Source organism: Bufo bufo, chromosome 4 (genome assembly GCF_905171765.1).
Source record: "Bufo bufo chromosome 4, aBufBuf1.1, whole genome shotgun sequence".
Taxonomy (NCBI): Eukaryota; Metazoa; Chordata; class Amphibia; order Anura; family Bufonidae; genus Bufo; species Bufo bufo.
In genome coordinates, this window is record NC_053392.1 from 600283950 (window position 1) to 600300162 (window position 16213).

The 16213-nt window shown below is 46.5% G+C and overlaps 1 protein-coding gene across 1 annotated transcript in view; it reads right to left on the minus strand.

The window, feature by feature from the left end:
- LOC120999334 (zinc finger protein 436-like) overlaps window positions 1-16213 on the minus strand; it is a 580871-nt gene that overhangs the window by 13538 nt on the left and 551120 nt on the right. The window contains exons 6-7 of the mRNA XM_040430202.1: window positions 15720-15822; window positions 1588-1704 (exon numbers count right to left, since the gene is read on the minus strand). Of these exons, the coding sequence (XP_040286136.1) occupies window positions 1588-1704; window positions 15720-15822 (220 nt within the window). The remainder of the gene's footprint in view (window positions 1-1587; window positions 1705-15719; window positions 15823-16213) is intronic.

Consider the following 16213-nt stretch of genomic DNA (forward strand, 5'->3'; position numbering starts at 1 on the left):
TTTGTGAGCGTTCACATGTTTGATTTCAAGTGTGTGTTTGTATTAGGTGTGTGACTTCAGATTACATGAGGGAGTATCTGTGAGAGCTAAATTATTTGTGTGCATTGTCGAGTGGCTGTGCCTGACTTTATTGTACTTTATATCAAGTCAGAGCAGTGTAGTCTAGTTTATACACTGTGACTTGCTTTTGCTGCCAGGTTTATTGCATAGCAGCTAAAAGTCAGTTTGAGTTACCTTGCAGATTGATAATCATAAGGTAACTCGAGTAGGTGTGATATATAGACCACCTAGCCAAGTCAAAAAATTTGATGATCTACTACTTGAGGAAATAGCTAAAATGACATTGAAAGGGGAAGTTATCATTATGGGAGACTTTAATCTTCCTGATGTAAACTGGAAAACCAAAATAGCTAGTTCTGCCAGGAGTACAGATATTCTAAATACCCTACAGCAAGTAGTTGAGGAGCCAACCCGGAAGGAGGCCATTTTAGATTTAGTATTCACAAATGGGAATTTGGTATCTGATATTACTGTAGGGAAAAGCTTGGGATCTAGTGATCACCAGTCAGTGTGGTTTACTATAAGTACAGTGACTGAGTCACACCACACAAAAACAAAAGTTTTAGATTTTAGAAAAACTGACTTTTCTAAAATTAGATTAGTGGTATACGAGTCCCTATCAGATTGGAACAGTTTCAATGGAGTCCAGGAGAAATGGGACTACTTAAAAGTGGAACTATTGAAGGCAACAGATAATTGCCTTAGGCTTGTCAGTAAAAGCAAAAAAAGGAAGAGACCACTGTGGTACTCAACAGAAGTGGCCAAAATCATTAAAAACAAAAAGATAGCATTTAGTAATTATATTAAAAAAACAACAAAAAAAAATAAACGAGGATGACAGGCAAATTTATAAGATTAAGCAGAGAGAGGCCAAACAAGTTATAAGAGCTCCTAAAGCACAGGCAGAAGAGAAATTAGGTGAAAAAATGAAGGAAAATGGTGGCTCACCCTGTTAGTAACTATGGAGTGGGTGCTGCAAAGCCCTAATAACTCACCCGGTCAAAACAGTAATGGGATATAGTATAAGTTATGGCTGAGCACTCATCTGTAGGACAATATAGCAGAGCAAACACCTGGATAGTTCAAACACCTGGGTAGTTTAACTATTAAAAAATTGTCTGGACATAGATAACATGTAAGACCAATAGAATAAATAATACAAAAATGGATATTAATAAATATTCATAAATAGCGATGCTGAGTAGATTACATATAGCAACAATAAACAACATAAAGTGCAGTTGTGCTGAACCAATATATAGAGCAATGGTATAGTGTCCAATGTTGGTTGTCAAATCCTAGGACATAGAGGCTGAATAGTTTCTACATGTCACATAACAATCACTGTAATATCTTCTCCCATATATTGCGTCAAGGAATAAATGTGGATAATGCTGACCGTAATGCTATATTTGAATTCAACGGTGTAATGTAACACCAGTCTATAGTAGGAAAAGTAATGCTGTGCGATCTGCGCTCACAGTGGCGTCCCACGTGGCTACAGTATCTAAAACAGCAATATCTTACTGTGAGTTGTCAGCGGGAGCTGCTGGAACGAATGGTCGCTTGACTGGGCGGACTTTGGTTTCGTTGTCCCGCTTTCACTTTGTGAAAAAGTCGCCGGCCAACAATCGTATGATGACTCTAAATGAGAAATTAGCTCAGTCAGTGAAAAAAGGCGATAAGGCATTCTTCAGATAAATAAATGAAAAAAGGAAACTAAAACAAGGAATTAACTAATTAAAAACAAAAGAAGGAAGGTATATAGAAGATAAAGAACTAGCTGACTGCCTCAATGAATACTTCTGTTCAGTTTTTACAAAGGAAAATGAAGGAAAAGGACCTCAGTTAGGAAAGAAGACTAATGAATCTTTTGATGCATGTGTCTTTACAGAGGAAGAGGTTCTAAGTCAGCTGTCTAAAATCAATACAAATAAGTCACAGGGGCCTGATGGGATACACCCAAAGCTATTAAAAGAGCTCAGCGGTGAACTAGCAAAACCATTAACAGATTTATTTAACCAATCACTGGCAACAGGAGTCATCCCAGAAGATTGGAAATTAGCAAATGTTGTGCCCATTCACAAGAAAGGTAGTAGGGAGGAATCGGGCAACTATAGGCCAGTAAGCCTGACATCAATAGTGGGGAAATTAATGGAAACCATACTTAAGGAGAGGATTGTGGAACATCTAATATCCCATGGATTGAAAGATGAAAAACATGGGTTTACTTCAGGGAGATCATGTCAAACTAATCTTCTGGATTTTTTTGATTGGGTGACTAAAATAATAGATGGCAGAGGTGCAGTAGACATCGCTTATCTAGACTTTAGTAAGGCTTTTGATACTGTCTCACATAGAAGGCTTATTAATAAATTGCAGTCTTTGGGCTTGGACTCCCATATTGTTGATCGGATTAGGACAGACAACAGAGGGTTGTAGTCAATGGAGTATATTCAGACCATGGTCTTGTTACCAGTGGGGTACCTCAGGGATCTGTTCTGGGACCCATATTGTTTAATATCTTTATCAGCAAAATTGCAGAAGGCCTCGATGGTAAGGTGTGTCTTTTTGCTGATGACACAAAGATTTGTAACAGGGTTGATGTTCCTGAAGGGATACACCAAATGGAAAAGGATTTAGGAAAACTAGAGGAATGGTCAAAAATCTGGCAACTAAAATTTAATGTTGATAAGTGCAAGATAATGCACCTGGGGCGTAAAAACCCAAGAGCAGAATATAAAATCTGTGATACAGTCCTAACCTCAGTATCTGAGGAAAGGGATTTAGGGGTCATTACTTCAGAAGACTTAACGGTAGGCAGACAATGTCATAGAGCAGCAGGAAATGCTAGCAGAATGCTTGGGTGTATAGGGAGAGGCATTACCAGAAGAAAGAGGGAGGTGCTCATGTCACTCTACAGAGCACTAGTGAGACCTCATTTGGAGTATTGTACTCAGTACTGGAGACCATATCTCCAGAAGGATATTGATACTTTGGAGAGAGTTCAGAGAAGAGCTACTAAACTAGTACATGGATTGCAGGATTAAACTTACCAGGAAAGATTAAAGGACCTTAACATGTATAGCTTGGAAGAAAGACGAGACAGAGGGGAGATGATAGAAACGTTTAAGTACATAAAGGTAAAAAGAGGAGAGAATATTTAAAAGAAGAAAAACTGCTACAAGAGGACATAGTTTTAAATTAGAGGGGCAAAGGTTTAAAAGTAATATCAGGAAGTATTACTTTACTGAGAGAGTAGTGGATGCATGGAATAGCCTTCCTGCAGAAGTGGTAGCTGCAAATACAGTGAAGGAGTTTAAGCATGCATGGGATAGGCATAAGGCCATCCTTCATATAAGATAGGGCCAAGGGCTATTAATAGTATTCAGTATATTGGGCAGACTAGATGGGCCAAATGGTTCTTATCTGCCGACACATTCTATAAAGTACCTCTATAAAGTATACTGTGATAAAAAATAAAAAAAAGGGTGTTGCATAGGTGAGTAATTAGGGTGTGGCTATCTAATTAGGAGAAGTTAAATAGCCAGTCTTGGAGAGCAGCTCAGTCCTTTCAATCCAGAGGAAATAAAGCAGTCTGGTTTGAAGCTGTTTGGGAACTGCACTTATACAAGCAGACAAACAACTCGAGCTTGTGAGCGTCCACATGTTTGATTTCCAGTGTGTGTTTGTATTAAGTGTGTGATTTTAGATTACGTGACTTCAGATTCAGGGACTTTAGGAGGGGACTACAGTAAGTTAGATTATTATCACTGCACTGTATTGTATTTTTTCTCTTTTCTTGCATAATCCCCATTCAGTATGAGTTCCATTATTGACAGCGCAGTCCAGTGCACATCTTGTATAATGTATGCAGTCCTGGAACAGCCGTTTGAGGGTGCATATCTTTGTTCAAAATGTGAGCAAATTACCCATTTGGAATCGCACATCGTGTATCTAACCGGGCAAGTTTCAACACTGAGAAGCGTTGGTAATGTGGAACAGAGTTTGCAGCTCACTGAGCAGGCACTTTATGGGGTAGATGTGCAGGGTGGTGGTTGTATGGAGGATCAGAAAAATGAGGTAGCTAGCTGGGTAACTGTTATATTGCGCGGTAGAGGTAGAGGGAGGAGTGCCAGGGAGGCTAGCCCTGATCTGACACACCCCAACAAGTTTGCAAGATTGACAGATGAGGGGGGATTTCAGTTCAGGGAGAACCCTGCTGCAGCCAGACACTTCCTCTGCCAGTCAGGGAAATGTCAGCTCCAGTAAGCAGGGGACCAGGGGACCAGGAGAGCAGGGCAGGCCAGACCGTTGCTGGTAGTGGGAGACTCAATTATTAGGGGGGTACAGATAGGGCAATCTGTCACAAAGACTGGGATAGTCGAATGGTGTGTTGTCTTTCTGGAGCTTGAGTTTGACACATCGCGGATCGGGTTGACAGATTAATGAGAGGGGCTGGAGAAGATCCTGCAATCATGGTCCATATCGGAACCAATGACAAAGTTAGGAGGTAGGTGGAGAGACCTTTTTAGGGAATTATTAGGGATTTAGGTAACAAGTTTAGGGCAAGGACCTCAAAAGGTAGTGTTTTCCAAAATAATGTCTGTGCCACGAGCCACACAAGAAAGGCAGCTGGAGATTAGGGAGGTTAACAAGTGGCTCAAGAACTGGTGTAGAAAGGACGGGTTTGGGTTCCTGGAGAACTGGGCCGACTTCTCTGTCGGCTACAGGCTCTATAGTAGGGATGGGCTGCACCTTAATGGGGAAATGGCAGCTGTTTTGGGGGAGAAGATGGCTAGAAGGTTGGAGGAGTGTTTAAACTAGGGACTGGGGGTGGGAGGGTAATTACATTATAGGAGGGGAAGATAGTGCAGATAGAGACCTGGGGAAGGAATGGAAGGAGAGACTAGAACAGTTCAGAAGGAAAGGTGTAGGGCAGTGATGGCTAACCTCTGGCACTCCAGCTGTGGTGAAACTACGACTCCCAGCACGCTCTATTCATTTCTATGGAGTTCTAAGAACAGCCAAGCAAGTGTGCATCTTGGGAGTCGTCGTTTTACCACAGCTGGAGTGCCGGAGGTTAGCCATCACAGGTGTAGGGTAAAAAAATATATATAAACCTCTTAATTGTATGTATACTAATGCCAGAAGCCTGACTAATAAAACTGGGGAACTGGAATTAGTGATGTGTGAGGAGGACTATGACATAGTGGGAATAACTGAATGGCTGGATGATAGCTATGACTGGGCGGTTAATGTACAGGGTTACAGTCTCTTTAAAAAGGATCATCAAAAACGAGAGTGGGAGGGGGTCTGCCTTTATGTAAAGTCCTGTCTAAAGCCCACACTCCAGGAAGATATAAGTGAGGGACATGAACATGTGGAGTCACTGTGGGTAGAAATACATGGGGGGTGGAGGGAACAATAATAAAATACTAGTAGGAGTGTATTATAAGCCACCTAATATACCAGAGTCCACAGAAAATCTTCTTCTAAACAAAATAGACGAGGCGGCAAATCATAATGAGGTCAACTACCCAGATATAGACTGGGAAACTGAAACCTCATAAAGGAAACAGGTTTTTAGCAATAACCAAAGACAATAACTTTTTCCAACTGGTTCAGGACCCGACAAGAGGGACGGCCACACTGGACTTAGTATTAAGCAACAGACCTGACAGAACAACAGATGTGCAGGTTGGGGGACACCTGGGAAACAGTGACCATAAACTAATAACCTTCCAATTGTCATTTAAAAGAGTGTTATTTCAGGGAGGAACCAAAATACAAAAAAAAAGCTAAATTTATCCAACTAAGAGACGCTATAGGCCTAACTAACTGGGAAACAGTCCTCAAAAATAAAAATACAGCCACAAAATGGGATATTTTTAAAAACATCCTAAAATCTAATTGTGAGCGGTACAGACCTTATGGTAATAACAGGTTAAGGAACAAGAAAAAAAACAACAATGTGGATAAATAGAATTGTAAAGAAAGCAATAAATGACAAAAAGAAAGCATTTAAATCACTAAAACAGGAGGATAGCGAGGAAGCATTGAAAAACTAAGGAAAAAAATTGAATATGTAAAAGACAAATAAAAACAGCCAAACTAGAGACCGAGAGATTAATTGCCAAAGAGAGTAAAACTAACCCTGAAATGTTCTTCAATTATATAAATGGTAAAAAGTATAAATCTGAAGGTGTCGGCGCTTTACAGTGTCACGGTGCGGTGACAGTTTTGGCCAGTGTGGGCTGGCTGCATGCTCACTTGCGTACTGGCTGCAGGCTGAAACCTGTGTATGCTGGTTGCTTGGGACTGCGTACTGGCTGTGGTGTCTTGTGTGAACTGTAGCCTGTGTTTGTGGATTCCTGTGTCTGCAGCTCTGTGGCTCATGTCTCTTGTGCCGTGCAGGCTGGCTGCATGCGCTTTGTGTACTGGCTGTGGGTACCCCATGCATGCTGGTTCTGCGATGTGTGCTTGCTGCGGACTTGTGTGTGAACATGGCTTTGTATGGATGCTTTTCTGTACTGCAGCCTATATGTTCTGTTACTCCTGGTCTGATGGGGTTAACATTCCCTGGTCTGGTCCTGGGTGTGGCTAATCAGGTGCTCTCGTTATCCAGCTATATCCATCTGTGAGCTGTGGGGCTTGGGGTCAGTCTTTTTTGTGCCATACTGGATGTAGCCCCTTGCTGCTGACCCAGTTTTTTTTGGCTATCTGCCCTTTTGCGTGGCGTCGCCTGGTATGTTGTTGTGGTTCCTGTTCTTTGGTGTTTGATGTTTTGCCTTGTCTGTTCTATACCTGTCCTGTATGATGCTGTGGTTACCTGTTCTATGATGTTTTGTACCTGTCCTGTATGAGGTGTAGCCCAGCAGTGCTTAAGTGCATATGATAGCTTGGCAGTGCTTAACTGCTTCCGTTCCTGCCTGTTCTGTGTCTAGCCTGGCAGTACCTACTGCTTCTGATCTATTCCGTCCCATGTCAGTCCTGCAGTGCCTTACTGCTCCTGTCCCATGTGTGTCCTGCCTTCATGAGACGGTCCCCATGTTCCCTGGAGGGGGAATCTCTTGTTGGTGATAATCTCTAGTCTGTGTGCAGCTCTGCCCGAGACATCCATGCTTCCATGCCGCTTGGGGTCCAGGAATCTGCTTCTGTGCTGGTTCCCGTTTGTCTTCTTGTCCCTTCCATGTCCTTTGTTTGCATGGGTTTTAGTTCAGTCCTGTTCCGCTGGTGGTTTCACCAGACTGGTTCTCTGCAGTTAGGAGCCATGGGTACTAGGACCTTTCCTGGAGGTGCGACCAGTGAGCCCTCGGCCCAGTTTATCCCCACCACCAGGTGCTCTGAGAAGAACGAGGCTCACTGGCTCTCCGTGTTTTGCCTGTGGTCTGCCTGTGCACTTGGTTTTGTGGTAGTTCTACCATTATTGCCTACCTGCTTACTGTCATGTGCTTTTATTACACTTGTAATAAAGTTCTCTGTGGGTCCTTGGTCTGTTTTGCCTGTGTCCTGTTTGCCTGACATCCCGGAGGTTTGCCTTGGGCCTCTGGCACGTCACATACAGAGTAATGAGGGGGAGTTGCAGAGAGCGATGAGGAGAAAGCAAGTTAAGAAAATAAACTGTCAGATGAAATGCAGAATGTAAAAGTAAATTCCCTATTAAAAGTGCCTTGTCTGACCCAGGAAGAAGTACAGCAGCGTCTTAAAAAGATTGGCATACATCCCCGTATCCTAAGAGAATTAAGTAATGTCATAGCCAGACCCTTATTTCTGATATTTAGGGACTCTAATGACAGGGAGTGTTCCACAGGATTGCATAGCAAATGTGGTGCCAATATTCAAAAAGGGTCCAAAAACAGAGCCCGGAAACTATAGGCCGGTAAGTTTAACATCTGTTGTGGGTCAAATGTTTGAAGGTTTTCTAAGAGATGCTATCTTGGAGCACCTCAATGAAAATAAGCAAATAACGCCATAGCATGGCTTCATGAGGGATCGGTCATGTCAAACTAATTTAATCAGTTTCTATAAGAAGGCGAATCAATGGATGTCGTATATCTGGACTTCTCCAAAGCATTTAATACTGTTTCACATAAAAGGTTAGTATATAAAGTGAGAATGCTTGGACTGGGGGAAAATGTATGTGGGTAAGTAACTGGCTCAGTGCTAGAAAACAGAGGGTGGTTATTAACGGTACATACTCAGATTAGGTCACTGTCACTAGTGGGGTATTACAGGGGTGAGTATTAGGCCCTATTCTCTTCAATATATTTATTATTGATCTTGTAGAAGGCTTGCATAGTAAAATATACATTTTTGCAGATGACACTAAACTGTGTAAAGTAATTAACACAGAAGAGGACAATATACTGCTACAGAGGGATCTGGATAGATTGGAGGCTTGGGCAGAGAAGTGGCAGATGAGGTTTAACAATGACAAATGTAAGGTTATGCACATTGGAAGGAATAATGCAAGTCACTAGTACATACTAAATGGTAAAACACTGGGTAACACTGACATGGAAAAGGACCTAGGAATTTGGTGAACCGCCAACTAAGCTATAGAAACCAGTGTCAGGCAGCTGCTGCCAAGGCCAATAAGATAATGGGTTGCATCAAAAGGGGCATAGATGCCAGTGAGGAGAACATAATCCTACCACTTTACACATCACTAGTCAGACCACACATGGAGTACTGTGTACAGTTCTGGGCTCCTGTGAACAAGGCAGACAGAGCTGGACAGGGTTCAGTACCCTGAAAGATTATCAAAATTAGGGTTATTCACTTTAGAAAAAAGACGACTCAGGAGAGATCTAATAGCTATGTATAAATATATCAGGGGTCAGTACAGAGAGCTTTCCCATCATCTATTTATCCCCAGGACTGTGACAAGGGGACATCCTATGCGTCTGGAGGAAAGAAGGTTTGTACACAAACATAGAAGAGGATTCTTTACGGTAAGAGCAGTGAGACTATGGAACTCTCTGCCTGAGGAGGTGGTGATGGTGAGTTTACTAAAAGAGTTCAAAAGGGGCCTGGATGTATTTCTGGAGTGTAATAATATTATAGGCTATAGCTACTACAGATGGGTTGTTGATCCAGGGTGTTATTCTGATTGCCTAATTGGAGTCTGGAAGCAATTTCTTCCCCTAAAGTGAGGAAAATTGGCTGCTACCTCACAGGGCTTTTTTGCCTTCCTCTGGATCAACTTGCAGGATAACAGGCTGAACTGGATGGATAGATGTCTTTTTTTCAGCCTTATAAACTATGTTACCTCTTTTGCATCCGTGACATGGATATAAAATCCACAGGCATCCGTCTTCCACCTCAAACCCTTGCACATCAGCCAAGCAGTCTGTGCCCCAAGTCATGCAGCAGTCACTTATGCTTTTTGATGACTCTGCTGGCAGGGTTTTCGTGGGCCATCCACCAGGGGCATACATAGAAATCACTAGGCCCCATAGCAAGAATCTGAATTGGGCCCACTACCCACCCCTGGCCCATCCTACCTCCTGTCTTCTCCCCTGCCACACCCCTATTTGCCAATAAAGAAATGTATACATCCGTACTCTCATACACTGCTGATATGACAGTGCTGTATGGGAGTAAGGATCTCACTGGGGCTGCACACATCACTGCTCCCGCCTGTCTGCTTTGGTAAAGCCGGGCATAGATGGGCTATGTCAGGCTTTAGCAGAGTGGGTACAGGACAGTGGACACAGGGCGCGATATGTATGCGAGCACAGCTGAACGAGTGCAGGGCAGGAGCCCGCATACATATCGCTCCTCCTGTCTGTGTCCACTGACATAGCCCATCCCCCACATCCTAACACTTTGCTACCAGCGCCATTTTTTCATCACTTCTCTTACCCCCAAAAAGTTATACAATGTGATAAAGTCACACACACTCCAAAATGGTATTAATAAAAACTACCCAGAGAATGAAGGGCACAGGTCAGTTTTGCCACAAAGGGAATTTTTTTTTTTTCAAATTCCACCCCATTTGGAATTTTTTTGCCAGCTTCCCACTACATTGCATGCCATATTAAAGTACAACTTCTCCCGCAAAAAATAAGCCCTCATACATCTAAGTTAATGGAAAAATAAAAAAGTAATGGCTCAAGGAAGATAGGGAAGAAAAAAGAAAATGCAAGAATGAAAGAAACTCCGGTATACTAAGGGTTAAATGGGCTATCTAACCCCTATTATGCCCCCCAAAATGCCCAGGCACCGCATACAGATAATACTTATGCCCAATCGGGAGGTGCAGCCAATAGCAGGACGCATTGGAAATGAGCCTCCCTAGCGTCACCCGCGATGCTAGGGAGGCTCGTTCCCATCGTGACCTGCTATTGACTGCCCCCCATGTCGCTGGATGTTTTCATCTGCGTGACGGGAGGGAGGCAGTGGCGGCTGTGTGGGCATCAGGAGCAATGCGGGTGCCGGTGAGGTAAGTAAGGTGCCCGGGCATTATAGGGGTTGGATAACCCCTTTAACTCCTTGATGCTGAGTGTGCACACAGCCACCAATCATATTTCTCCCCCCCCCCTGCAAGGTGACTGATGTGCTGTGGAGGGCCCTGTAGGCTCATAGAGGACTCAGGGGTACAGTGTGGAGGAGTAGGAGGAAAGTACACTGTCCTTCTAAGTCCTCTATGAGCCTACAGGTCCCCCCCCCCCCCCCCAAAAAAAAAACACTGCTTGCTGCTGCCCTCCCCCCATCAAGAATACCCATATCCATTCCAACCATATATGAACTTTTTATTAAGTCTGTCTGTCTGTCACTACTGTGTTCTAGCCGCAGCCGGGTTCTGTGTTCCGGTCTGGAGAGGTCCTTCAGTCTGGGCCGGGGGGCTGCACTCATTGGCTGATGAGGCAGATGGCGGGCAACAGGTGAATGCAGACGCAAAGGATAACTGCCAGTCGCCGGGTGCGCACCTCTGTGTGTGCCTGCTCTGCTCCTGCTGCCTGCCAGCGATACACTGGCCAATCAGCAGCAGGATCTTTACGCAGTGCCTGGGAGGGAGGGAGCCCGCAGCCCGGATCATGGAGCGGAGGTCAGACAGGGAGGGGTCACGGTGGGGGTGGGGGGGCTGGGTTAGAGCCAGAGGAGGGAGAACAGAAGTGGGCGGGCCGCCTCACTGCCCCATATAGGAATAAACTGTCTCTGTCTTGTGCAGAGAAGACGTAGGGGGCGGGGCCTTCCATGCGCTCCGGGCCCCTCTGTGCCGCGGGCCCCATAGCAATAGCGTGGGCTGCCTATATTGGCAGTACGCCACTGCCATCCACCTAGCCCTGCCCCAGAAGTGACAGAGATTAAGTGCACTGATTCCCAACCACTTATGTGAGGATGAGGATGTGGGAGAATCCCCTCAGCACATCTCTGATGACGAAACACAGGTGTCAACTGCTGGGGCTTCCTGCAGTGTGCAGACCGGCCAGGAGGGCAGGGGTGAGGAGTGGGTGGAAGATGAGGTTCTAGACCTCATATGACATCCAGGTCATGCCAGTGACGTGTACAGTTCGGAGGAAGAGGAGGGGGGCACACGGCGCCAGCCACACGTGCAGCGAGCACAGCAGCGCCGCTACAGCAGGACACTCTTCAGCCACAATTCCCAGCGCTGACCAGTATTCCTTCTGAAAGGACTCTTCAGGAGAGTCCACCAGCGGGTTCACGGTGCCAAGGATACAGACTTGATAAAGGGGTCTTGAGTACCCCGAAACGCGTCGTCTTTTCAATAAAAAACCTCGCATTCAAGTTTGGGTTGTGATTTGCGCCTTATGTCCATCGGCTCGCCGCACAAATCCAGTGCAGACGAGACCTTTTTATATACACAACAAAAGAGGTAGCAGGGTGCAAAAGCAGAGCGGCCGTCCCCCATCCACTACGCCTGATACTGCCCAACGTGCCAAGAGACATAGCACACCAAAGCAGGCGCAAAGGAGTTCCCTGGTGTGGCAGTTCTTCAGGCACTGTGCTGTCGACAGGACATGGGTGGTTTGCATGCTGTGCAATCAGAGCCTGAAGCGAGGCATAAATGTTCTCAACCCGAGCACCACCTGCATGATCCGGCATCTAACCGCAAAGCACGAGCTGCAGTGGAGTAGACACATCAAGAACCACGAAAGATCAGAGGCTCCATCATTAGCCCTTTCATGACCAGGCCCAAAAAAGGCCTGAATATCCAGGTAACTTTTTGTGATTTTGTGATTTTGTACACGTGGTAGTTTAGTGACCGTTGCTTTTTTATTTGTTTGGGATATGGATATGGATATTGGGATTTTTTTTTTTCTCTTGACACTTAGGACTTTATTAGAATGTTTTTTTTTTTTTTTTTTAAGCTTTTGTTTTTTTTTAGGTTTCATTTGGAGGAAAACCGCTAATTATTATTAAAAAGTACTTTTTTAAATTATATCTTTTTATTTCTTAGATATTAAAACTGACCCAAATTAATTATTGCAATGGGTTTCCTATTTTGTGACGATCGTTTTCATATATAACATGTATAGATTGGAGAGAACGGAGAGACTATGGTGACAGTTTCTGTTAGCGACTGCATTTGAAATGATTTTTTTATTTTTTATGATTTTTTTTTTTACTTACCGCATTTTTAGCCCTTTAAGACGCACCTGCCCATAAGAAGCACCTGTGCTTTTGGTGGGTTTTGCACTAATGGTGGTCTGTGGATGGAGCACCGCTATGGGGGGCATCTGTGGATGGAGCACCGCTATGGGGGGCATCTGTGGATGGAGCACCGCTATGGGGGGCATCTGTGGATGGAGCACCGCTATGGGGGGCATCTGTGGATGGAGCACCGCTATGGGGGGCATCTGTGGGGGGCATCGTGGATGGAGCACCGCTATGGGGGGCATCTGTGGATGAAGCACCGCTATGGGGGGCATCTGTGGATGAAGCACCGCTATGGGGGGCATCTGTGGATGGAGCACCGCTATGGGGGGCATCTGTGGATGGAGCACCGCTATGGGGGGCATCTGTGGATGGAGCACCGCTATGGGGGGCATCTGTGGATGGAGCACCGCTATGGGGGGCATCTGTGGATGGAGCACCGCTATGGGGGCATCTGTGGATGGAGCACCGCTATGGGGGGCATCTGTGGATGGAGCACCGCTATGGGGGGCATCTGTGGATGGAGCACCGCTATGGGGGGCATCTGTGGATGGAGCACCGCTATGGGGGGCATCTGTGGATGGAGCACCGCTATGGGGGGCATCTGTGGATGGAGCACCGCTATGGGGAGCATCTGTGGATGGAGCACCGCTATGGGGGGCATCTGTGGATGGAGCACCGCTATGGGGGGCATCTGTGGATGGAGAACCGCTATGGGGGGCATCTGTGGATGGAGCACCGCTATGGGGGGCATCTGTGGATGGAGCACCGCTATGGGGGGCATCTGTGGATGGAGCACCGCTATGGGGGGCATCTGTGGATGGAGCACCGCTATGGGGGGCATCTGTGGATGGAGCACCGCTATGGGGGGCATCTGTGGATGGAGCACCGCTATGGGGGGGATCTGTGGATGGAGCACCGCTATGGGGGGCATCTGTGGATGGAGCACCGCTATGGGGGGCATCTGTGGATGGAGCACCGCTATGGGGGGCATCTGTGGATGGAGCACCGCTATGGGGGGCATCTGTGGATGGAGCACCGCTATGGGGGGCATCTGTGGATGGAACACCGCTATGGGGGGCATCTGTGGATGGAGCACCGCTATGGGGGGCATCTGTGGATGGAGCACCGCTATGGGGGGCATCTGTGGATGGAGCACCGCTATGGGGGGCATCGTGGATGGAGCACCGCTATGGGGGGCATCTGTGGATGAAGCACCGCTATGGGGGGCATCTGTGGATGAAGCACCGCTATGGGGGGCATCTGTGGATAAGGCACCGCTATGGGGGACATCTGTGGATGAAGCACCGCTATGGGGGGCATCTGTGGATGAAGCACCGCTATGGGGGACATCTGTGGATGAAGCACCGCTATGGGGGACATCTGTGGATGAAGCACCGCTATGGGGGACATCTGTGGATGAAGCACCGCTATGGGGGACATCTGTGGATGAAGCTATATATGTGTCATCCACAGATCCCCCCCATAACAGTGTCCCTGTGTAAATAGTGACCCCCAATACAGGGGGTGGAGGCCGGGAACTGGTGTTGAAATCGCAGCTGGGCCCGGTGCAGTCACTGTACTCTATTACACCGGGTCCTGCACACAGCAGTATTCATATGTAAAGTGTAGGCAATCCTCTGCTGTAGCGCAATCCATGTAGTTCTCACTATTAAACTCCCATACTAGCAGGCAGGCTGGCCGGTCACACTTCATCACGCGCATGCTCCGCCTGCTTCATTAATAAAGTGGGAGGAACATATGCATGACGAAGTGAGTGACCGGCCAGGTTCATAGTGAGTACTACGTGGATTGCGCTACCACAGAGGATTGCGCACACTTTACATATGAATACTGCTGTGAGCGGGGCCCTGTGTAATAGAGTACAGTGACTGCACCGGGCCCAGCTGCGATTCTAACAGCAGTTGCCGGCCTCCAGCCCCTCCTCCCTCCCCGCTGATACATCGCAGGCCGCGCTGTGCAGCATTGCGGCTGGGGATGTATCAGTGTTAGCAGAGTAAAAATGGCAGCATTCCTCCCATAAGACACACTGCCATTTTCCCCCCACTTTTGGGGGAACAAAAGCGAGTCTTATGACTTTTTTTTAACCTTTTTTTTCACTGTTTACACAGTAACTGGGGCATCCACAGGAGCCCCAGTTACAGGAGAAAACAGCCCCCTATGGGGGCATGACACACAGGCAGTGCTGATCAGGGTCTCCTTAGACCCTGAAGCTCTGCTCCAGACACCCCTGGCGGTCACAGGACTAACAGAGACTGTGGCTCTGCTCCCTCCACCATGCGCTTGTACAGCGCTGTCCTGCCGGCACAGGCGAAGGCAGAAGCGGTAATAGACCTCAGGGTCCCTGCTGTATCTGTCAGCCGGGACCCGACCTGCTCCTGTTAGATTGCAGGTGCAGGAGATTTAATCCCAGCGCTGACTGCACGTGTATATATGTGCTATCTGAGGTGTCAACAAGGGGACCATTTAACAGCTGCCATGAGATATTTTGGGGCCCCATATACTGGGATTGGTCAGAGCCCCTGGGGAGAGTGGGGTATAGCATTGAAGTCTTTAGCAAGAAGGGGTGAGCAGAATGGCCGGCAAGCGGTCACTAACCACTGGGGATTTGTCCTCCTATGATTACTTCTTTAGGGCAGAACATTGTGAAATCTTTATGGTCAGACAGGCAGCTGCTACTGTTCAATGGTGGCTCTTTTTATTTCGGCTCTACCATAAGGCTTTTCCTATTCCCAGAAAAATTCTGAAGTGTCAGTAAATCCTCTAAGTACTACCGAAAAGAGGGTTCATAGAAGTTATAAGAATGGGTGATAACCCCAACCTTCTGATCAATACTGTGGGACACCTGGTATCGGTAACAATTGTGTGCTAATAAAGGAAAACCTGTCGGAAAGTACAATATGTGACCCCCAAACTGCCACAACTACCTGACTATACAAGGAGTCATCAGTAGCCAGTGAAGGAGCAGAATCTGAGAGTCTTCTCTGCTTTATGTAGTGGTTACTACTCACCTGGGTGGTTATCGGTGGGAATGTCCTCTATAATCTGCTCATCACCCCTCACATATGTATCTTCAGCCTTAATATTGTTCAGATCTTTACCCAGATTTAAAAGCTGTGAAACAGAAATGGTAAAAGTCAGCAGACTGATGGAGAAGTCGTGTGGAAGGTTTGATGTGACCAGAAAAGATCATTAATTACAATGACAATAAGTGATGAAATGACAGCAGAGTTATCTGCTATGGCAGCGGTCCATGCCTATAGCTCCTCTCCTTCCTGCTGGTGGGCACGCCTGCTGCCTGGTTTACCTGCTCCATAGCTTTAGGGCTCCGGTGGTCCAGTCTCACAGACATCCCTCTCTCCTTTCCCAGTGGTCTCGGCTGCTGGAATAACGCTGTCCTCCCACACAAGCTGAGGCCTGCTTCCGGCCAATAATGACCTTCTCTGCCCATAGGTCATGTGTGCACACACTATCTCTGGCTCTTATAGGGCCGACATGCATGCAC